At 36.9% G+C, this 24,149-nt stretch overlaps 1 protein-coding gene across 1 annotated transcript in view; it reads left to right on the top strand.

Moving 5' to 3' along the window:
- Positions 1-24,149, top strand: part of LOC143245577 (homeobox protein cut-like 1) — a 208,135-nt gene that overhangs the window by 53,830 nt on the left and 130,156 nt on the right. Inside the window, exon 3 of the mRNA XM_076491935.1 lies at positions 8,827-8,953. Within this exon, the coding sequence (XP_076348050.1) occupies positions 8,827-8,953 (127 nt within the window). The remainder of the gene's footprint in view (positions 1-8,826; positions 8,954-24,149) is intronic.

Here is a 24,149-nt window from a genome sequence, read left to right as displayed (position 1 = left end):
CATCTTCCGAGTATTTCAAAAGAAGGTGTTTGCAATTAAATGCAAGGAAAGCTACATATCGTTTGTTTGTCCATCAATTCAACAAAGATGCTCTTGTTGCTTCATATCGTGTTAGTTGCCGTATTGCAAAAGCTGGTGAAGCTCATACAATTGCATGAGATTTGATAAAACCATGCGTAGAAAGTTTGGTAGAGTGAACAATTGATGAGAAATTTCTTAACTTTGTGCGCTTTTCTCACAACTCGGTTTCTCGAAGAATCAAGAATATATCAGCAAACTGCTTAACGGAGTTAATAAGGTGAGTAAAAGCGAGTCCAACTTTTTCGCTTCAGATGGAATGAATCAATAATGTCATAGGTTATGCGATGTTGTATTTGTTTGCTATATTCACGAAGCTACTCAAACAACAGGGGAAGAAATATTTAAACCGATCGATTTATTTATAGAACATTAGATCCAGTAGCAGCTCTGCTCATGTATTTGCACTGATGGGGCTGCAGCTATGATTGGATAATTGTCGGGCGCAGTGGCACGCATAAAATAAGGAAAACCTGGCATTCACTGCTTTCTTCATCGTCAAGCACTTGGAATGAAACGAATGCCAGAGGATTTAAGAGAGATTAGGTGATGTCATAAAAGTAGTTAATTTTATAAAATCAAGACCACTTAATATGAGGATCTTCTGTTTCCTCTGTGAGGATATGGGAAGTTTGCATAAAATTTGCTGTTTCATACTGAAGTCCATGTCTTTCTCGGGGAAAAGTGCTTGCTTGGTTTTACTAACTGCGTGAGGAGATAGGTTTCATTTTATCTGAATGCCATTTTGAACTTCCATACAAATTGAGGAACAAATGCTGGATACGGAAAGTGGCTTATTTTTCGGACGTATTTGCCTATCTGAATGAAGTGAATGCTACAATGCAGGGTACCAGAGTAACGTACTTCAAAGCTCAGAGTAAAATGGAAGTGCCTCAACGTAAGCTATAACTTCGGGGTGAATGTATACTTATGGAAGAACTTGATTGCTTCGAAAATATCAGTCACTTATGAATGAAATTTTCTAAAGTGAAGATGCAAAAGTTTCAGTCTTGTAGCACATATCTGATTTGTGTACAACTTTTGGGCCCCTCGGTGTGGATTACTGTACGTGGTGAGGGAACCTAGCAAGGAAGTTTCTGTTCTTTCAGTTTACCTTCTGTGGGATCTAAACATCCACTCGTGTGTTTGCCGTGCGTGGCGAACCATGAAGACGAGGAGAGCATTCTGATGATTGAGGGGTCCAACCTTAACACACCACTTTGGCCTTGAATTCCTGTAGACTTGAGGTGGCCCCCTTGGGTCAATTGGCTGGTCCACTCTGTTGCTTGTGTTTGGGTATGGCGCTCACAAAACCCTGGCGTTGCTGTAGTTCTTGTTTGACATTGTAGTGCGCCCCGTCGTAGGGCTCCATGGTGGGTGGGTCAATGGGCACCGAAATTTCCTTTTTTATTATGAATCCTCCAAATAAAAACTTAAATGATTAAAATACAGTCCATAGCAAAATGACCACGTCTTCCAGATTCTGAGCAGCAGTCTTCAACATCTATAAGTCCTGTTGTACCTCACTTTCTTATCATACATTCTTTTTCAGACAAACCTTTAGGGAAAATGTCTCCCTTTTTCATTTAGAAGAGACTAGAGGGACTTGCTGGCTCTCCAAAGTCTGTAAAGAAGCTTCGATCTGGTGACATATTGTGGAAACATCCACATCTCAACACAGTGAACTAATGTTGCATTCAAAGGCAATTGGGGTCCTATTGAGGTTACACCTCATGCTACTTTAAATTCATCATGAGGAGTTATTGTTGAGAGGGATTTGAAGAACATCCCAGAGTCGGAGCTTCTCGCTGATTTCTCCAACAAAGGAGTTTCTGCAGTGAGGTGTATCTCCATTCGCAAAGATGGAATTATTTGCCAACCCATGTCCTGGTTCTGAAATTTACGTCCCTCACGTCTGCCTGCCACCATGAAGGCAGATTATCTTAATTGCAAAGTACGGTCATACATTCGAAACCCTCTTCGATGTTTCCAGTATCAATAGTTTGGTTACACGAAATCTTCATGTTGTAGTTCCTTGACGTGTGCTCGTTGCAGTGGTAAGGACCATGATGCCTATGAGTGTGAAATGGACCCTCATTGCATTAACTGCAATGGCTCTCACCCGTCTTACTTTCGTTATTGCTCTAAATGGTTGGAAGAAAAAGAGGTGCAGCATTTGAAAATGATTCATAAGATTACCTCTCCTGAGGCTCGAAAATTGCTGTCCACCACCTCATCTAGGATGTATGCTGCTGCACTTCGTTCCACAGCTACTATGGGAGTGCAGATAGATCTCCCTATGCCTCCTAAAGAATCGTTCTCCAAACAAATGAAAAGTCTTTTGACATCCATGGTTTAAAAAGTTGATGAATCAACTTCAACACCCATCTGTCCCTTATATACATTCCACCAAACCTCATGATCCACATCCTTTGGTTCCAGGTACAAGCATTTTCTTGGATTTATCTTCCTCTCTCACACCAAGATGCAAAACAATCATTTGTTCACGTTCTCAATCTCTGGAATCTCCTACCAACAGCAAAGAGCTGCCCAATCAACCCAGGGCAGGATCCATGGAGGTTGATAGACCTCCCTTGAATAAGGAACGTAAGGAAAAAATACATGGTCGTAAAGAAAAGGGTTCTCCACCCAATTCGCCTACACATAAATAAAAATGGCCACCCTGATACAATGGAACTGTCGAGGTTTAGTTCTAATCTGGATGACATCAAAACACTGGTTGCTTCCTACCATCCTGTTTTTCTTTTCTTTCACGAAACATTTCTGAAACCTGATGATACAGTCACCTTTTGGTGGTTTTCTTGATACAGAAATGACAGGCTTTGTGATGGACGAGTGCATGGAGGGGGGTAGCACTGTTGATTGATCAGCATGTGCTTACCCTGTCTCTGCCACTCGACACACCCTTGAAGGCTGTAGCCATCCATATTTCTTTAAGTTGTACCATCACTGTTTGTTCTCTCTACTTGCCACGCGGAGAGACATATGATCAAACAGACCTTGATGCTCTCATTGAACAGTTGCCGTCTCCCTTTTTAATCCTGGGGGACTTTAATGGACATCGTCCCCTTTGGTTAAGTGCTGATATTGATAGGAGGGGTTGCTCTGTAGAGCATATGCTCTCTGATCACAACTTTTCTCTTTTAAATACTGGTTCTTCTTATTTCCATGCAGCGAGTCAGTACTTTACTGCTATTGATTTCTCAATTTGCTCCCCTTCATTATTTTCCCAATTTTCATGGAGGTTTGACAATAATCCATGAGGCAGTGATTATTTTCCTCTCATTTTGAGAGAGACTGGCCATGGTCAATGCCACCAGACCCGCGTGTCTCGATGGAAGCTGGATCATGCAAACTGGCCCTCTTTCACTGTTTTTGCAGAACTTGATCCTGACGTTGTCTGTAAACCATAATAGACGACTGTGTGGCAGCAGTAACTGACTGTATTATTCCAGCAGCTAATGAATGTATTACTTAAACCTCAACAAGTTTTCAATGATATCCTTGTTTGTGGTGGAATCCTGCCTGCGACATGGCATGTAAGGCTCAAAAACGAGCCTGGGATACTTTCTGTAGAAATCCCACACTCAAACTGCATCGTTTTCCAGCAGGTCCGTACACATGCTCAATGGGTAAGACATCCAAGCCATAAGGAATCTCGAATTAATTTCACAAGCAACATATCCTCTACCACCAGTTCCAAAGACATTTGAGACAGGATTCGAAAGGTCAGTGGGCAATATCACTCTGTTCCCCTCTCAATCTTGCTCTATGGCCACGAAGTGGCTGATACCCAAAACATCGCTGATACTCTAGGTGAAAGCTTTTGCCAGGTATCTAGCATTTCTGCTTCTTCTTCCACCTTCTTAGCCATCAAGACTCGGGCAGAAGAACCACATCTTTCCTTTCAAGTTGATTATCTCTACAACTATAATCATCCCTTTACACTGGTGGAACTCATACTGGCCCTTCATCAGTCTGGCAGTACATCAGTTGGACCTGATGATATACACTATGTGATGCTGTGCCATCTATCTCCTGCTTCTCTTGCTATCCTTCTGGTTGTTTTTAACCAGATCTGGCAGGAGAATGTTTTTCCTGATGCCTGGAGCCAGGCTATTGTCCTACTTTTCTCCAAGCCTGGGAAGGATCCCATGATTCCTTGAAACTACTGTCTAATTGTTTTGATGAGCTGTCTCTGTAAGACCTTAGAGAGGATGGTTAAAGCTCGTCTTGTTTGGTTCCTTGAATCAAACAATGTCCTCTCGCCCACCCAATGTGGGTTCTGACGACAGCACTCCACCATGAACCACCTGATTGAACTTGAAACGTTGATCAGAGAAGAAGCCTTTCTCAAACGACATCTTGTATCAATTTTCTTTGACAATGAGAATACTTATGATACAACATGGAGGTATGACATTTTGTGAGACCTTTATATATATGAGTTATGTGGCCATTTGTCCATTTTTATTAATTTTTTTTAATGGGACATTCCGAGTTCGTGTGGTTTCGTTACGTTTCCGTTATTTTCTACAGGAACTTGGAGTCCCACAGGGTTGTGTTTCGAGTGTTAGAATTTTCAGTATAAAAATTAGTGCCATCAATGAACAACGCCCTCTAACTGTTGCAAACGGGCGCTATTTCGACGACTTTCACATCTCATGTCAGTCGTCGAACCTTAGATATATTGAGTGGCAGCTACAGACTTCCCTCAGTTGTTTACCTTTTCTCTCTCTTAAACTGTTTGCATGCACTTTTGCCGCCAACGGGGTATTCACCCTGATCCTGAACTCCATATTGGTGAAGTTTTGCTGCCTGTGGTCTTTGAAATTAAGTTCTTGGGGCTTATCTTTGACCACACATTAAGCAGCTACGGGTCAAATGTGCAAGAGCACTGAACATCTTCCATGTTCTCTCTTCCACCACTTAGGAAGCCAATCAACATTCTATGCTAAAGATATATCGTGCTCTTATTCGATTGAATCTTGACTATGGAATTCTTGTCTATGGCTCTGCCAGACCATCAGCCTTAAAGATGCTAAACCCTATTCATCATCAAGAACTTTAGCTCTTCATTGGGGCTTTCTGCACTTCCCCAGTTCAGAGCATATACATAGTCTCATGAACCTTCTTTGCACCTCTGCTGTTTGCAACTGTCTTGACAATATGCTTCAAAATTTCGTTTCTTACCAAAGCATTTCACCTGGGGTTTTGTTTTTCTTTCTCGATGGGACATGCTTTTTCAGACCAGACAGTCTCCCATTGCTCCTTTTCGACTTTTTATCCAGGCACAGTTGGATGAATTGGGTCTGTCCTTGGATAACATTGCTGTATCCACTGGTCAGCCTATCCCACCATAGCTTCTTATAGTCCCAAATTGTGACCTATCTTTAAGTCATCTGAGAAAAGTAGACACTCCCGATTGAAAATACTGTCTACTATTTGCTGAACATCTTTTGAACCATCCTTCCATTCGAAATCAGGTGAGTGTGCAGGCTCTGCCATGGTTTGTTCTGGTACAGTAATTGCACACAGAATCCTCTTTACAGCTTTTGTGTTTACTGCTGAACTGTACACCATTTCTCTTGTCTTGGATGACAGAGAAGCTAAGTAGTACTCAAACTGCACTGTTCATTCTGATTTGCTTAGTTCTTTACTGGGCTTCGAATTGCTTGACATTAGTTCACGCCCTGTTCTCGCCGATATTCAAAATCGACTGGCCCATTTCTCTTTAACATCTGTTTTATTCAGTTTTTCTGGATACTGGGCCACGTTGGTATTCGGGAAACGAGCTCGCCGAAACTGCAGCTAAATCTAAATGCTTTGGCATTATCACTGCTGTGCCTGTCCCATACATGGACCATAGTCCTGTATTCAAGACTCAGCTCTGTGCCAGCTGGCAGTCGACTTAGAGTGAGCAACGTGAAAACTAGCTTTTCCAAATAAAACCCTATATTGGACTTTGGCCATCTTGCTACTGTAAGGAACAGAAAGAGGAAGATGTTCTAACTAGACTACACATTGCTTACAGTTTTTAACTCATCGTTTTCTTTTATCTAGAACTGATGCACCACTGTGTAGTTTATATAACACTCAGATCACAATAAGCCACATTTACTTTGTTGTCATCATTATGATTCACAACGACGGCACCATTTTAAGTCTGTTCTGTCCCAAAATTTGTCCATAACATTAGATAGTGTTATTGGTTATGGTGATACCGTCCACCTTGCTAATGTTTTTAGTTTTTTAAAGGCCATTAATCTTTTAAATGCCATTTACGTTTTTTTAATTTATACTTTACACAATTTTAATGTGGTTCTCTTTCAAAAATTTCAGTTCATCTAGTTTAATTTGAAATTAGAAGCTGGGCGTAATATTAAGTAACTCGACACAAGGACTGGAAAGGCCAACTTCAGGTGACTGACGGTAGTTTTTGTACTTATCTGTTAGTCTTCCTGGTGAGTTATGATTATTACAGTCATGCTGCAGAAAGTTTTCTACAACTTGAATTATTGTAGTTTTTCTCTTGACGTTGTAGACTAGATGTAAACATTGGTTTTATGCTATTTATTTATTTATTTTTTAAAAACTTTGTTTTGTTTTACCTTAATTTCCTATTATGAAATTTACTGAATTTACTTTTACCTTTTTACCAGATGTTTGGCGCAGATAGCCTAGCTGCTTTGTGTCATAAAACACTAAATCAACCAACAAATCACCTTCAACACCCATCTCTGCCCCTAACACACATTCCAGCAAATCCTGAGATCCACTTCCTTTATTCTGGGTACGTCTTCTCCCACACCAAGATGCAAAACAATCATTCGTTCACATCTTCAGTCGCTGTAATCTTCTTCCAACAGCAAAGACCTGCCCTATCGACCCAGGACAGGATCCATGGAGGTCGATAGATCTTCCTCTAATAACGACAGTAAAGAAAAAGACGTGGTCGTAAACAGAATAGTTATCCACCGAATTCGCCTACATAACTAAAAATGGCCACCTTGATACAATGGAACTGTCAAGGTTTACTTTCTAATCTGGATGATATCAAAACACTGATTTATTCCTACCATCCTGTATGTCTTTCCTTACAGGAAATATTTCTGAAACCTGCCTATACAGCTCGGTTAAACTTTGCTGAGAAGCACTGCACATGGGGCGTAGAAAAGTGGACGAATTTTTGTTTTCTGATGAGAGAAAATTTAACCTGGATGGTCCAGAGGGCTTCCAACGTTACTGGCATGATAAGGATATTTTCTACACGACACAGTGGAGGAGGTTCCATCATGATCTGGGGTGCTTTCTCCTTCCATGGATCAATGGAGCTTCAGGTTATACAGGGGCGTCAAACAGTGGCTGGCTACATTGGCATGTTGGAGATAGCATCCTTATTGATTGAAGGCCGTTGCTCATTTTGAAATGACTGGATCTTTCAGCAGGACAAAATGCAATCCACAATGCCTGCAGGACAAAGGACTTTTTCATGGCGAATAACGTGATTCTTTTGGACCATCCAGCGTGTTCGCCCAACTTGAACCACACTGAAAATGTTTGGGGGGTGGATGACAAGGGAAGTTTATAGAAATTTCAAACAGTGAATGATCTTTGTAAAGCCATCTTCACCACTTGGAATAACATTCCAGCCAGCCTTCTGCAATCGTTTGTATCGACCATGCCAAAGCGAATGTTTGCAGTTATCTGCAATGATGGCCATGCATTTCACTACTGAGACTTCTTGTTGTACATTTCCTACCCAGATTAGGACTTCTTTTTGGTATTGTCTTAAAGTTTTGACCAGCTAGTATATAGGCTAATTTCATAGTGTCCATATTCTCCCTACTAAATGCTAAAAATTTTTATTTTCACTTTTCTTATTTTCATATTTTGAAGCTCGATTCAAATAAGTGGTTGAGTCTAACAACGCAAAATGCATATTTTTTTTATGTTCATTGGCCTTAAGATTTTGGCCAGCAGTGTAACTGCCCATCACTATTGTTCTTCTGAAAACTGAAGCTAGAAACCACTAATCTATTTTGCTTGGCTTGACCAATAGTTATGTATATGCACGTTCTTTCACTTTTTAGGTTTGCTTTTTTAAAAAACTAAAAGCGATCCAATTTTACTCTTAGATGAAACTGAAGTAACGATATTTCTCGTTGCGTTTTACTTACGTGTACGTAAACATTTTGGTCAAATTTGAGCAGATTTTGTTGAACAACTTTGCACATGTGGCTTATATTTACACCAAATGAGACTTGTAACTGTAGGCTGAAAAGGTATATCAGTGTACCAACTATTTCTATCAAATAAAGTGTTCGTAATTTTAATGCGAAGAAAAAAATAGGAAGACATTCATTCAGAATGGAAAATGTTATAGCTCTGTTGTTTCTTAATATATTACGTTTGAAATTTAGTATGTAAAGTTTTAAGTCCAGTAGAGTACATCCACTGAAAATGTGTAATAGTTTAGATTATTGCAGTCCGAGATATAGAAGGTGGGAAATCGCCAAATTATTACTCTTGTTAATAACACATTGTATCCTGCAGCAGATTTAGGCCGCATGACACACTACTGTGTGTCTTGATACCTTGAAATTGTTTTTTCTGGTATACAACTTCACTATTTCCCAACCTCTGTATTCACTCTTTTATAAAACTAGGAGAAATATGTGGTTTTATATTAAAAAGAGGTACAGTAAAAGCAATTTCTTTGCACAGGACATCAGGAAGATTGTGGCTCCTTTGCTGAAAAGCTTCCAGAGTGAGATCGACAACCTATCTAAACGAAGTAAAGCGGCAGAAGCAGCCTTTCTGGCTGTCTACAAAAAACTCTTGGAAGTTCCAGGTAAGAAAGAACACCGTTATTCGAAAAACTGAATTGAACCAGAAAAAAATAACGTGAAGGTGACAATTATTTACGATACTGACATCAAGTTATTCATTCAGAGATTATGTTAAATCTATCGAAAATTTAGTTTTTAAACTAATTTGTGCACTTGAAAATTACATTAACTCACGCTTCCGAGGTGATAATGAATTTACTTGAGAAGTGTATTTTAAGACATGCCTTTAGAATATTAAGATCAGTGTGATCCGTTTTTGTTATTGCGCACACAGATATATCATTGCTGTTATTAAGTACACATGACCTTAGTAATGCCATATAACTCTTCGAATTTTTAAGTTTCATTATCCATTATGTTCAGTGAATACATCAAAAATGTATGTTTTTTTAGCCGCGGTATTTTTTTTTCAAGTGCAAACATTTAATTAATACCTCCCTGAACTTTTGGCCGATTTGTGATGAAATTACAGTTTTGGACTCAGAAGGTCAAACCCTATCAATTGATATATTTGACTGCGCCTGATATCTACTAGATTAATTTACCGTAATCCTGTTTAAAATAATTTCAACTTGAGGATAAGCTAATGGAGATCCTGAAGAGTAATAAAATCGAATCACGTATACATACCTGCGTCCCACTGCTTGGTGTATTGCTGGCGCACAAAAATATAGCTAACAGAAAGGAAAAACAACAACAAAGGTCTCGTGTATTAATTTAATCCTTTATAAAGGATTTCCAGTTGCTGCGGCTATTGAAGATTTACTCTTGTTTTTTCTTACTTTTGTGGTGGGAAGGGTGGAAATAGAAGGGATTTTATGTAATGTCTCATATTTGCATCCTGAAGCATAATTTGTTATTAATAGCGTCAAGTTAAATGTGAGATTGCCGTCAGATGTTTTTCAAAAGCTTACGATGGCTATAACTTGTGGGTGGGTAAACTTGAGTATAATTTTTACATGCAATGATGGATGGCACTGTGATATATGCACTTAGAAGTTATTAGCGTTTAAGTACTTGTTGGATTATTGAGTTCTTTTTTATGACTAGTGGCATCCAGTGATGTAAAATGTACCTTTCTCTATTCATTTTAATTTGTTCACTTATTTTTTTCATCACAGACGATTATGTTATAATTTGATGTTGCTGTTGTGTTTTCCATTTCATATCTATACCTGAAAGATTGAAATATTTATATAAAATTACAAAATGAATTATAACACGAATTATTCCTGTGTGTGGGTATCATTTATTAAAGTATATGTTTTAAAGAGTAAATGTTCACTTTTTCCCGACTATGTTTTCTCAGTTATAATTTTGACATTTTCTTAAAAGTTGCTTGTTTAAAAAAAGTTATGTAAGTTATTCACATATATTTGTTTTTGATATGTGTTTAAAAAATCTACATATTTAAATTTACATTTACTTATATGTGATCAAATGGACCTTATTGAATTAGTAGATAAATTTATTTTCTGAACTGTTTATGGGCCAGTGAGAATTGGTTTAACAAAAATACCATGAATATCGCAATTAATCCCACTTCTTACTGTTTGATAAAGAAAGTGAGTGATTTCTTGTGGTGGGCAGAGCACAGATAGCTTTTTGTTTAGCTTTGTACTGAATAACAAACAACAGTTACTTGTTTTCTTAAACTCTTTGTTTGTTGTTTTACTTTATTATATTATAGCATTATTGCATCTAATACTGTATGGAACGTTCTAGACCTCCGTGGGTATAAATTCGCTTTCAAAATGTAGTTCGAGTTTGTTGGATCTAGATTGAGTGATTGTAAGTTTAGCCATGAGGAGCATATAGTGTCGATTTTTAAAGTGAAATTAGAACACAATTTGACAAGACAAATTCTTCTTCTCTAAAATATTATTACAATACAATCTGTAATAAAGTAATTTAATTAGCCTGTGTTGACTTTGACGAAAAAAGAAAGTAATTTTTAAAGCTCTGGATAGAACTATGGTAACCAACAGTGATAGTGAAGATTTTAAAGTGAAAGTACCACATTATATTGTAACAAAAGAGCAGGAAGAGTAAGTCGTCACATCAAATTGTTTTCTAAAGTAAGTGAATTAGCCTGAGTGGAATTTGACGCAAAAGAAAAAGAAAATACAATTATTTAAAACTCTGGATTCAATTGTGATAACCAACAGTGTAGCCCCTCGCTGATACAGCGTAAGTCTACGGATTTACAACGTTAAAATCAGGGGTTCGATTCCTTTCGGTGGGCTTAGCAGATAGCCTGGTGTGGTTTTGCTATAAGAAAACACACACACACACCAAGTGTATATAAGTTTGATTTGTTTTAGTATGTTATTTTGAAACACGTGGGTCGTATTTATTCTTGAATTTTATCGCCAACACGTCAAAGAACATTTACTGTAAAAAAAAAAAAAAAAAAAGAGCCGGCTCGTACATAAAACCTGACAGTTTGTGATCGTTTGAAGAATTTCCAGACATTAGTTAGGGAACTGGAGAAAAATGTCTGACTATATATATTTAATATTTTTACCTTTCCGTCTTTCACTCTGTTTATTTTTGGTTTGCCTATCCATTCATTAACCTTTCTATCTACGCTTGCCTTTCTTTCATTATTTCACTTTATTTCGATCTTTTTTTTGTATCTCATTCTTGATAGGTTATCTGTATTACCTCATCGCTTTGTCATTTTTTTCATTTTGCCTGTCTTTCTTGTTCGTCAACCGGTATTAACAGTAAACAATTGTATTTAGGGCGCTCGGCTTGGCGGTGAGTGATGACTAGCTGATTTCCCTCTTGTCTTTCACTACAAATTTAGACTGCTAGATCAGATAACCTTCTAGCTGTGGGTCAGGGCTTCAACAAAACGATCCTAATCCCCTATCCGAACATTCTTACACTTTCCTTCGTTCATCATGTATGTAAGCAATATGCCACTTTTTCAAATACCCAAACTCTGTATTTTCTTCCTTTTTTACGGACAGTGTTGCGGACTGGAAAAAGTGCCCCTACAACATCTATAGGAGCAACAGACCAACAGCCGCAGCTTAACAACATAACAGAATATTGTCAGAAATATCTAATCAAAATAAACGTTCCTAAAAACCAACTACTAGTATTCAAAAAATAAAATAACAAAAGTAATTTATCAAAAATATATGAATGGAACACTTTTCTAGACCGCAACCTCAGGAAAATTTCTAGGCCTAACCAACGATTCAAAATTAACGTGAATTCAATGTATAAATAAATTATTAACATAATTCTGGCGGCGAATAAATTACGCAAGAAGTCTAACAGACAAAAATCATGGTACCACATCACACAACATAATCAAAATAATCAAAACATACGTACGACCGGTCATTGAATATGCGTGCTTCGCTTGGATCAGTATAGCACCTGAACATTTAATAAAATTATAAATAATTAGGCATGAATTTAAAAGCTATGTTGCATGGTTGCAGTTAAAAGTTTGCTGATAGACTCTTGCATAACTCCCTAAATTATTATTGTAAAAATTGGCATAAAAATGACTTGTTATGAGAACTGGATTGCTACTACATATTTGTTGTAAATAGATATAAGCACCTCTCACCAGTTTACATTTTTCTAAGAACTGAAGAGTTAATCAGGCTACCTAATACTAGACCAAATTCCACGTTAGTTTCAGACAAAGTTCACAACATTGTTGAGGTATATATGTTAAATGTTCTAAATTTAAGACTACAACTTTTGAAAGTGTGTAACACCTACGGAACTAACTGTTTGTGAACTGCAAGACTGCACAATCGAACGTAAGAGAAGTTGTATTTGTGCAAGAATGTATCTGAAAATAAATAATACATGGGCATTGCCCTGACAAGGGTCGGAGTAAGTGCGGTTTACTCTGCTCCTCATTGTAGCATTCAACAACTACATTCAGCAGAAGACGTGTACAAACATACAGGAGAAAGGGAGACCCTTTCAGGTCTTTAATGACCTCAATCCTGGTGAAAGATGAGAAGAAAAGTATAGGCTATTCAAGGTTAGTGGTTATTAACAACAGTTAAAATTAACTCCTTTATACAAAGCATTCAAGGGTAATGTTTGCCAACAGAAATGAAAATATATTATTTTATACATTCTTTGGTAGATTGTTTAGGCAGAGTATTCATGATGAAACTTTGTAGACTGGACGGCAACTGCCTGTTGTGGAGACACAAATGTAGAGGACGACGTTTCGAAAGTATTCAAGTCTGTGCAAACGCAAAACGCAAACGAGCTTGGCAGGGGTTTAGTTTATAGAGAGAGAAGTTTCAAGAATTCTCTCCCCAACTAGGATGATCAGGAACGTTGTGGTTCCTCTTCGTCCCTTCACGTGAGATATTATTTAAATGTACTTGAAACTTTGCCTTATTTACTTTTTAATATTTACTTGTTTAAGGTATAAAGTGCGATGGGACATTGTAAAATACTTTTTAATATTTACTTGTTTAAGGTATAAAGTGCGATGGGACATTGTAAAATTCACTGGTGATAAAGAGCGAAACAAAGGCGGCACCGATGAAGTGAGCCAGGCCAGAGCCAGACAAGCAGATGTCAATGTAAATATCAACACAAAACGACCCGATTCAGGGCTAGGCAGTAGTGTTGTCTTGGCTGGGATCTAAAAATCCAATTCCTGATATTTGGATGTGGGGGGAAACGGGAGTGCCCCGAGAAAACCCACTTTTACAAGACAGGCGCCGAAAGTTTTACCTGTCCTATGCCCGAATGTGAAAAAGAAATAAATATAAGCATGGATCTACCTTTTCTCTGATTATGTGTCTTGTTAAGTGATTTGTGATTGTTGAAATATGTTGTATGGTGAAGTGTATTTTGTAGGTGCACTGGCTAATTTACATAATGATGCAGTTGATTTCTGTGTTCTGCTTTAGAATAATATTTGTATGATATTTTTGTGAGCCTGTTTCTAAGAGTTGGTAGGTTACTGATTTGGTGTAGATAATTTATGGGTGTGTATGATGGTAGTCTATTTGCTGCTCTTAGTATTTTTTGTTGTTGTACTTGGATTTTCTGTAGTGTGTTGTTAGACATATTATGTCACTTGACATCCGTATTCTATTAACGGACGGATGTGAGCCTTGTATATTTGGATGATAATCTCTGGTGAGCAGTTTGAATGTTTGCTAGATGTGGTCATTAAATGTGAAATGCGTTTTTTGATGGATAGGTGTATGTTGTTAATATGTATTTTCCATGTTAATCTTGAGTCGAAAGTGATGCCAAGGAATATGATGTGCTTGCTCATGATGATAGGCTTAATGCCAAGTGTGATGATTACTTTTTCCAGAGTTTTTCTGTGTCTTTTTAATTTCCTATAGAAAGTGACTGCTTGCGTTTTTGTTGGATTTAAAACTACTCTTCACTTGTTACTCCAGCTCGTGACATTATTTTATGTTCCTTGAACGCGAGATATGGCCATTAGTGGCTTTCTAGAGATACTCCAGGTAACAATGTCGTCTGCGTATTGTGAACGTTAAACTGGGAAAAGGTATATCACTGACAAAAATAATGTACAGGAGTGTCGACAGGACGGATCCTTGTGGCATTCGTGCAGTAATTTTGAACGTTTTTGATAGGGTTTTGTTGAGTTTTACTTGAGGGCTGTTTTATCTATTAAAAAATTTGATATCCATGTAATAATAGTGTGATTTATTTTCAGATGAGTTAATTTATACTTAATGGCGTTATGCCAAACACTGTCAAATGCTTTTTTGACATCTATAAATACACCTATGGTTGCCTGATTGCTATTAAATGCATTGTAAATTGAAAGTCTGTATAGGTGTTGTCGGTCTTTTATAGTGCCCTGGTGTATTGTGAAGAGCGTGTTATGATTGGATGGATTACCACTGCTTCTGATTGGAGGAAAGATTTCCTGTTACTCACCTCTAATCCGAAATGGTGGTAAAAAACAAACAGCGACCTACTAAAGATAATCTCAAAAACGTCATCTGTGAAATTGTGTTTCTGTAATGATACATACGTTGGAGAAACGGAAAGAAAACTCGCGACAAGAATAAAATAATATAAAGATAGTACAAACTCATGAAAACACAAAATTCAGCCAGTGCGGTGCATGCTACGTCAAATGGACACAAAATAAACTGCGAGAAAACTAGATTCATCGACACAGACAAATTCTGGAAGACAAGAATCATTTTGTATTAACACTATTAAACCTTCACTAAACAGAGATTCCGGAATAGAGGTGAGTAACCCATGGCTGCCATTGGTTGAATCTACAGAAAATATTTCCTCTAATTAGAAACAGTGATAATCCAGCCAATCACAACACGCTCTCCACAATCCACCAGACACTATAAAGACCGACAACACACACACACACTTCCTCGTAAAAGTAAATACACTTCCATGAGTGGGGACGAAGAGGAACCACAACTTTCCTGACCACCCCTGTTGGGGAGAGAATTCTTCTGACTTCTCTCTCTCTAAACTGTCTGCCAAGTTCAAAGTGAAAGCAACACACACTGACTTGAAGACGAAAGGCAGAAGACTTTCGAAACGTCGTCCTCTCTACACTTGTGCCTCCACAACAGGCAGCATCACCTGTGGATTTATACATCTCAAGATAATTGAAAGGATCTAATATCTTAAACTTCATTATGTAAATAACAGTTTAAATGGACCCAGATTTGAGCCATGTAGGGAAATAAGACGAAAAAGAGGTGGATCATACTGTTTAGTATGACATAGGTGTGTTTCTGTGCTGTCGTAGTAACGTGTATGTCTCTCTCTCTCTTTTTATACATATGATTCCATTACTATATTTCTCATGTGTTCGCGTTTCATCACTTAGGGCGTAATCAGAGCAATTATGTTCAGCCATATTTAGAGCATGGCGATCAAGCTAACCTGACTGTTTTTCATGATCTTAAGAGATATTACGAATTCTCGAAATACCGGTAAAACTTTGTGTTCACTTATTCAGAGAACTAGTTGGTTTATGAATTTACTCTCAAACTCAGGTCATTTGAGGGGACGAGGTGTGGTACATTCATCTTACAGTCGAATTTAAAGAATTTCCTCTTAGTGCCAAAAGAGTGGCGAAGGCCTCAAGTGTCTTGAACTTTTTTGTTTCGTTAAGAATGAATTGTTAAAAAAACAGAATAATTCGATGTTCGCTGAGCGTATTTACTGAGAACGAGAGTATCCCAAAACGACTCCCGAAAAACAGGCTTGTGATTTATTGCAGAAAACAACAACAATAATCAGCCACAAGAAATCATCTTCAGAGAAACAATTTTCATATTTTTTCATTTATATTCGTAACTTTAACTTGGAGTAGTACAATTACTATACGATTCTGTTTGAGGCACTGGGAGAATCAGTTCATTCATCTAGTTGCCAGCACTATTTAACTTGAAAGATTAGAAGCTTGTGAAAGTTTTACAAAATATTAGAGTTCTTTAAATGCAATCAAAGATATATTGGTGTATAACAAATATTGATATTTTTATATAAGGGATAATTATTTGCAAAATAATTAGATTAGATTTTATAGAAAAAGAGGATCTGTTATCAGTTACTCTCCACCCTCAAATAAAGTTTAAAGTGTGAGTTTGTAACTAAAAGTAACATATTACAGTCGATTTTTTAAATTTATTGAATATTTTTTATTAAGCGTAAAATCTCAGAATCGGCTGCATGTGTCTGCAAACTAAGGATTTATAATACAAAAACCTGATTTCGATACCCACGATGGGAAGAGCTCATATAACCCATTGCATAGTTTTGTTTTACAACAAATACATTAATATTCAGGTTTGTTTTTTTTCCAGCAAGTCCATGATGGACTTGCTGGAAAGAAAGTTAATTTTATGTGGCCACTTAACTGGTATTTTGCAAGGCTTGTAAGAAATGTTACTTTAACTTGCATAGCACAAGTTTATGTAAAATAAAATAAACTATTTTGCAAGTGTAAATTAATTTTCTTTTCTAATGAAGCCATTTGGATCAGTTTAGCTAACTGAAATAAAAGTAATTTAAACAAACTAAATATATTTCTATTGATGTGTTGATAAACTGGTTTTTCTACCTATTTGATACACTTTCTGCAAGGTCAGCATAACACTAAAATCTGGGGCTCGATCCTCCGTAGTGAACAGAACGAGATGACTTATCTTTTTTTATAATCACAAAACAACAACAACGATTTTTTATGTTAGACAGAAGGTGCGAACTAGAGAACGACAGTTTTTCTGTTTTATTTTTAACTGTAAGAAGTAGTTTCTTATTTGCACGTTTATTCAGAATTCTTGACGAATCCATTCACCAGTTGGGTAACTTTTTGCATATTGAAGTTGTTGAACTATGTCGTTTGTTACACTGATGTTAGAGATAAGTGATGGGGTGTAGTATAGCTTCAAGTAAATACTTCACTTTTGTATCACTTTGGAACAGTGTGGGTTACGGTTATTTTGTCCATGCATCTATTTCTCACAGTATTGAGATCTTTCTCTCATGGTCCGCTTGTTTTGCCGTCAAATTTGAGACTACAATGTATGCTATTACGTACTATTTCGTGGACAATGACATTCATGGTTTTGATTTCGCATTCTTGGCTATTTAATATGTTTTGATTGATGAACTATAACACTATGTAACAAAATTTTTACCTTTTCTTGTTTCTGAACAGAAAGTATTATTTCCCAATTGCTTATGCTTAAAGTGAATGAAAAAGATCTCTTTTCTCTTCAGACTTTGTTTTTGTGACCTGGGCAATGAAATTTTCAAATTTACCTTTTTCGAGAACATTCCAGGTAGATTCAGTGCTGAGTAGCTGATAGAGAATTTTCTCGAACTTACAAGAATTTTCAAGAATGTTTTTTAATTTACAATAATTTTCTAGAACTTTTCGTAGTTATATATATATATATATATATATATATATATATATATATGGACTCACCATTTCAGTTCAGTTCTAGCTGCTTAAGTGAACATACACCTATCTGATTTTATCAGAGATACCATCAAGAAGCTGCAAGCATTCTCCAGACGCGTTCTGCTATGTATGTGGCCAATTTATCAAAACAAGAGCGAAAAAGTACTCTGTGACAGCATCTGCTAAAATGTGTGATGCCTACAAGGCATATTTTGGCATTTCTGTCAGTGATCAAGACAAACCCTGGGCACCCCATTTTACCTGCGAGCACTGCAAAAAAACTTTAGAAGATAAGACGGACAATTTTTTCTTGCTTGAATAGTAAGATTTTATATTATGCAAATTTTAAATCTTTTAAAATTTAAATATCTTTGGGTGCACCTCAAAGAGGAATACAACAGCGTCAAGACCTTGCTAGAAGTTTTGAAGTATGATGAGTATGACTGGGAGGTCATCAGAAACTTCAAATTGGTGGCATTCCTGATGGATCTCCAAGGAAGCTTTACCAAGTTTCCCTGTTATCTTTGCGACATTGCAGAGCACTACAACAAGAAGCACTGGCCACAATGGACCGAGTCCTCTGTGGAGAAGCACGATGTCAATTGTGAGCCACGAGTGGACCTCCAGAAGATGTTGTTCCCACCACTGCACATAAAATTGGGTCTTATGAAACAGTTTGCCACAGCTCTTGATAAGGAGTCTGCAGCCTTGTTGTACCTTCGAGACTTCTTCCCTTAGCTGCCTGAGGCAAGGTCAAAGCTGGTGTCTTCGTTGGACCACAAATAAAGAAGATCCTGGAGTGCACAGAATTCCCCAAGAAGCTCAGTAGGAAGGAAAAAAGCTTGGAGTAGCTTTGTCGCAGTGGTTTGGGGCTTCTTGGGTAATCACAAGGCTGAAAATTATGTGGAACTGGTTGAGGCTCTGGTGAAGAACTACGAAGGATGCCCATGAAAGTCCATATCCTTGACGCTCAGTTTGATAAATTCAAGGAGAATATGGGAACACATTCAGAGGAGCAAGACAAGATATACCGGACTTTGAACGCCGCTACCAAGGAGCGTATAACGAAAACATGATGGGATACTATATTTGGGGGCTGATATGTGAAATTGATTTGCATTACAGTTGCAAATATCAAAAAATTAGTCACTTCTAAACATTTTTGCATAACTTTGGTATAAATACATGTGAATCTTGATTCGTATATTGTTTTATTTAGAGCTTATGTAAATGAAAATGTGCAAATTTGGCCATTTTTACATAGAAAATAGGTTAATTTCTAAATTTCATTATCCAGGTCACAGAAGCAAAGTTTGAAGGGAATAATGGCCATTTTCTGTACTTTTACAACATAAACAATTAAGAAATAATACCTCCTATCCGGGTAATACTTTCAGGTTGTGTTGATAGAAAAATTAATTTACACCAATGTCATTTCAAGGAAAAATAATACATGTAGACCATTACTATGAACAACTGCATGGATACAAACGTTTTGGTGCGATTTTTTCAATGACGTCTTTAAATCAAAGGTTAAATAAAATGGTTTACGATTTGTTTCTGGTGAAACTTTGAGGGAGTTATAAGTAATTCGCTGTTTTTATAAATAACTAGTATGCTAACTCGATTTAACAAAGGATGAGAAATTTTACTTTTAATGTTTTTCTCAACATAATAAACATTAAAAAATGGAATAAAAATAAAGGTACTGATACTGAAAAGAATGATGTACTGTTTTTAAGGATTCTAACAATAGTAGTTACATAGTTCATTCTAATGCTTATCGATGTACAGTATTGGTAGTTTTCTGAAATTAGTTATGAAATTAGCTGCTTCTTCCTGTGGCCTTCCACATGTCGTCCTGTATAAATGTGTAAAGTTTGGTACTGATTGGTAAAAGAAAAGAAGGAAAACGTATAAGAAACAGATACACATACATTGACGTTTATATATATATATATATATATATCTAAAAAAGGACATTTCTGTCAAGGGGTTTCATTAGCTAGGAATTTTGCAAATAAAAGGTGCCTCTGGTAGGGAGTCAAGGGGTCACAATGCTAAAATCCCATTGTGTAGCTTTGCGATAAAACACTAACACCAACAAAGGTGTGATCCTAGCGTCATTTTCATGAACATTAATACACACAAGTTTCATCTTACATAGGATCTTTTGGAGAATAGAGGAGGTGAATAGTTTTCAGATATGTGTCGACAGTTAGTAATCTTTTTGTAAGTTTCCATTCACCAGTTATGCCTTACTTCCGTGTAATTGTTCAAAGAGGACATTATTCAGTTGATACATGTGCATAAAACGTTCATGCAAAGCACACAAAATGTTCTGGGAAAAAATCACTTTCTTTTACACAGAATATATAACCTGTTCAAGATAGAACAAACTTTTTTCACACGGCCTGTTCCAGGACGAAACCTCTTGAATCATATAAATCACATAGCAAAATATTTAACTAACTTCATCAACAATTTGAAATTTGCCCATTTTGAAATTTTTGTAGGTGGATATTACAGATTGAGCTGGATTGTTAGACGAAGTTAATTTTGTTTAAAATCTTATACTAGTTACTTTACAGACTTTTGAGTTAGCCAAATCCTTAAAAAAAAAAACGCATCGAGTTACTCAAGCTTTATAAACACAACAAAATACAGCATTTTGTAGTACAGCCAGTAATAATTGAGATGTGGTAGTGCCATGTAGATTGTCACAGAATGAAAAGGAGAGACACTAGAAAATCGCAACATAATATAAAAATATTACCTTTTATTATAAAGATGGTGATAAGATTGTGACACTTTTTTAGATCTGTTTTGTCATAAATGAGGGTTTATTAATATCATTTACACCTAGTTAGAATGGAAGAATTCTTCGTTGGCTCAAAGAATGTTGAAGGATGCCGCGTCTTTTAAAACTTAATGCTGAATTAAATTTTTTTAAAGATTGATTCCATTTTACGTCATGTTAAAAATATATACCAGGCTTAATGTAAAATTATTTTATTATTGAAAGTAAGAAATATTTTTAGAAAACTATTCATTTTATTATTGAAAGTTAATGTTAATTAATAAAATAACTTGTGTTTTTGTGTGATAAGGCTTTCATTTGTAAAGTACTATATTATTTAAGAGTATAATTTTATGTTTGAGAGACACCGTTATTATGATTAAGACATGTCCCGGGATGGCAAGGTGGTTAAAGCGCTCGATTCGAATCTCCGTCACACCAAACATGCTCGCCATTTCAGCAGTGGGGGCGTTATAATATGACGCTCAATACCACTATTCATTGGTAAAAGAGTATCCCAAGAGTTGGCGGTGAGTGTTTTACAATGCTAAAATAGGGACGGCTGGCGCAGATAGCTCTTTTGTAGCTTTGCTCGAAATTCAAAACAAACGAACAAACATGTTTAAGACGAACAGAATAGCATGAAACTTCTATAACCAGGCACTTCATTTTGTTGGTTCTTAAGGACGGAATTCTGCTAATCAGATTCCAAAACTTGGAATCGAGTTGTGTCATTCTGTAGGTTGAAATAGCGAAGTGTTTTAATTAACGGAATGCTAAGTATTATCAAAGTAAAAACAACACACACACACACACACACACACACACAAGGTCATGGATTAGAGAACAACAGCAAAAGACAACAGTGAAACATCATATTTTATATTTGTGAAAATCAATTTATACTGAAGTAAATTTTATTTTTCCAAGATACGAGAAAATATTCTGCTCTAAGATAATTTCAGTTTACTCTTATTTGTTTGGGATGTGTGGAATTAATTCCTGTGTTGTTGGATAGCTATTTCTTATATCAACAAAATCATGTTGTAATTACGGAGCGTTTGTTAATATACGGTATTTTTGTGTATCAGAAAAAGTGAAGAAAACAGTTACACAATTATTTGATTTTTTATTTTGTTTCACCTTAAAAGTGTTTATAAGACTAACATATAAAGCAATTTTTTTTTTTTCCGTATCGGGCCTGATATAGTGTTTGTTTCTACAAAAAGTATCTCCGAACTATAAGAATAGCGGTCAGATTCAACTGATCGGTGAGGTAATAGTCACCCAGGAATTGGTGGTAGGTATTATTGACTAATAGCCTTTATTCTAGTTTAACATCAGGTATGACTATGCGCAGGTAGCGCTTTTGTACGTTTGCGCGAGATTCTGAAGTAAATAAATTTTGTAGGTTTCATAGTTTATTCGAAACTATTTTAACAGTGGAGAATTGAAAGAACGGCAGTTGTTTGATGTAACCTTGCAATGGATCTCTCAGAAATATAATTATATTGAATGTTTCAAAAGAACCATGTAGACATCTGTCAACAGATTGTTCATAACCTTTAACCCTTATTTATTTGCTCTTATAACTAATTCATAATGATTAGTGTGTTGAGCTGCGTATCAGAAGGTCCAACGTTTGAATAACTATTTGCCTTTGATCCTACTCCCTATTTTCAGCTGTGAAGTCTACCAATACATTTACATTAAGTTACATTTACTGAGTAGCTTAAAAGTTGGGTTCAAGACGTTTTCATAACATGAAAATGATCTATCAGAAGAACGTGTTCATCATATTACCATCTATTTTTTACAACAAAACAAACATTACCTAACATTACAGTAGACCAGACCTAACACCATGTAACTTACAAAATGTATCCGGTGGGAAAATAAGTTTTCTGACTTCCAGTACTAAAATGTGAGGTCTCTTCTCGGTGGACACAGTAGACAGTTTGATGTGGTTTTGCTCTAAGAAAACATATACACACTCTTAAGACTTGCATTTTCTTACCTCCAGATTTATCTTGTTACTTTGTGTAACGACAAACATCATGCGAGATCTGTTCTAAAAATACGTGGACTGACGTCAGAAAACAAAATGTACTTTATTTAGAAGTTACAGGTCTGGGACCCCTTCAAAGTACTCTCCTCCCCAACGCACACACTTATCCCAACGGTATTTCCACTTGTTGAAACAGTCCTGTTACGCTTCTTTTGTAATGTCCTCCAGCTCCTTCGTCGCATTTGCCTTAATCTCGGAATCGTCTCAAATCTTCTTCCTTTCAAGGGTCTTTGAGTTTGGGGAACAAGAAAAAATCGCAAGGAGCAAGGTCAGGTGAGTAGGGGTGGGTGGGGAAGAACAGTGATCGAATGTTTGGCCAAAAACTCACGAGTTCTGAGGCACAAATTTCGCAGCAACGTGGTGCATCTTCAATTTTTCGGTCAAAATCTCGTAACAAGATAACTGATATCCCACACTCTTCAGCAAGCTCCTGACAGTCAGACGTCGATTTTCCCGCACCAGGGTGTTGATTTTGTCGACGTGTGGGTCGTCAGTTGACGTGGAAGGACGTCCAGGACGCTCATCATCTTCAATGGACTGTCGACCATCCTTAAAACGTTCATCCCACTTGAAACATGCCGTACGCTTCATAGCAACATCACCGTAAGCCGTGTTAAGCATAGCAAAAGTTTCAGTCGCAGATTTTCCAAGTTTAACACAAAATTTCACAGCCAGTCGTTGCTCCTTCAGATCATTCATTCTGAAATCCGCCAAACGAAAAAATCGCACTTCACTTAAAACCGCGTAGCTAATACACAAATGAAGATATCTGCAATCGGGAAATGGCGTCGTAATCAGCTGATCTGTGCTAACCTAGCGACACCAAGCGGATTCCCTGGAACCAACTGGAGCCGCGCAATTCAAACAGTCCGGGTAGTTTTTGAACAGCCCTCGTATTGTATAATGTTAAACATCAGGCTTGCAATGTGCAATTCGTAATACTAGGTTTTAATAAATTAACGTTAAACCTAACCATTTCATACTGCAAATGCTGAACCTCAGGTTTTTAAAGTGCAACCCTGAAAATCGGGTTTTTATCATCACTACAAATGAAATATTTGAAAGTGCGTTGGATGATAAAAACCTTCGTGGTATTTATATGTACAAATATTAGGATAGGACTCAACACTGCTGAGTAAACTCTATCTGGGTAAAGATGGGATTTCCATACGTGCTGGGTGTCGTTCGACAGGGACTTTTTAAAGGCAGTTACATTTTTCTGAGGCGCACTTGCACCCGCGATTTTGTGTTTGGTGGATTGATCACCCACCATTAATTCTGTTGAAACACAGCTCATTTTATCGTGAACTTGTAGATTGACTTGTCTCATTGGGTATCGAAATGTATGGGTGAGAATACAATTAGCAGAGAAGATATAATAGT

The sequence above is a fragment of the Tachypleus tridentatus genome, chromosome 2, assembly GCF_004210375.1.
Source record: "Tachypleus tridentatus isolate NWPU-2018 chromosome 2, ASM421037v1, whole genome shotgun sequence".
Lineage (NCBI taxonomy): Eukaryota > Metazoa > Arthropoda > Merostomata > Xiphosura > Limulidae > Tachypleus > Tachypleus tridentatus.
The sequence above is the reverse complement of the archived record's forward strand: the minus strand, read 5'-3'. Positions and strand labels throughout refer to the sequence as shown.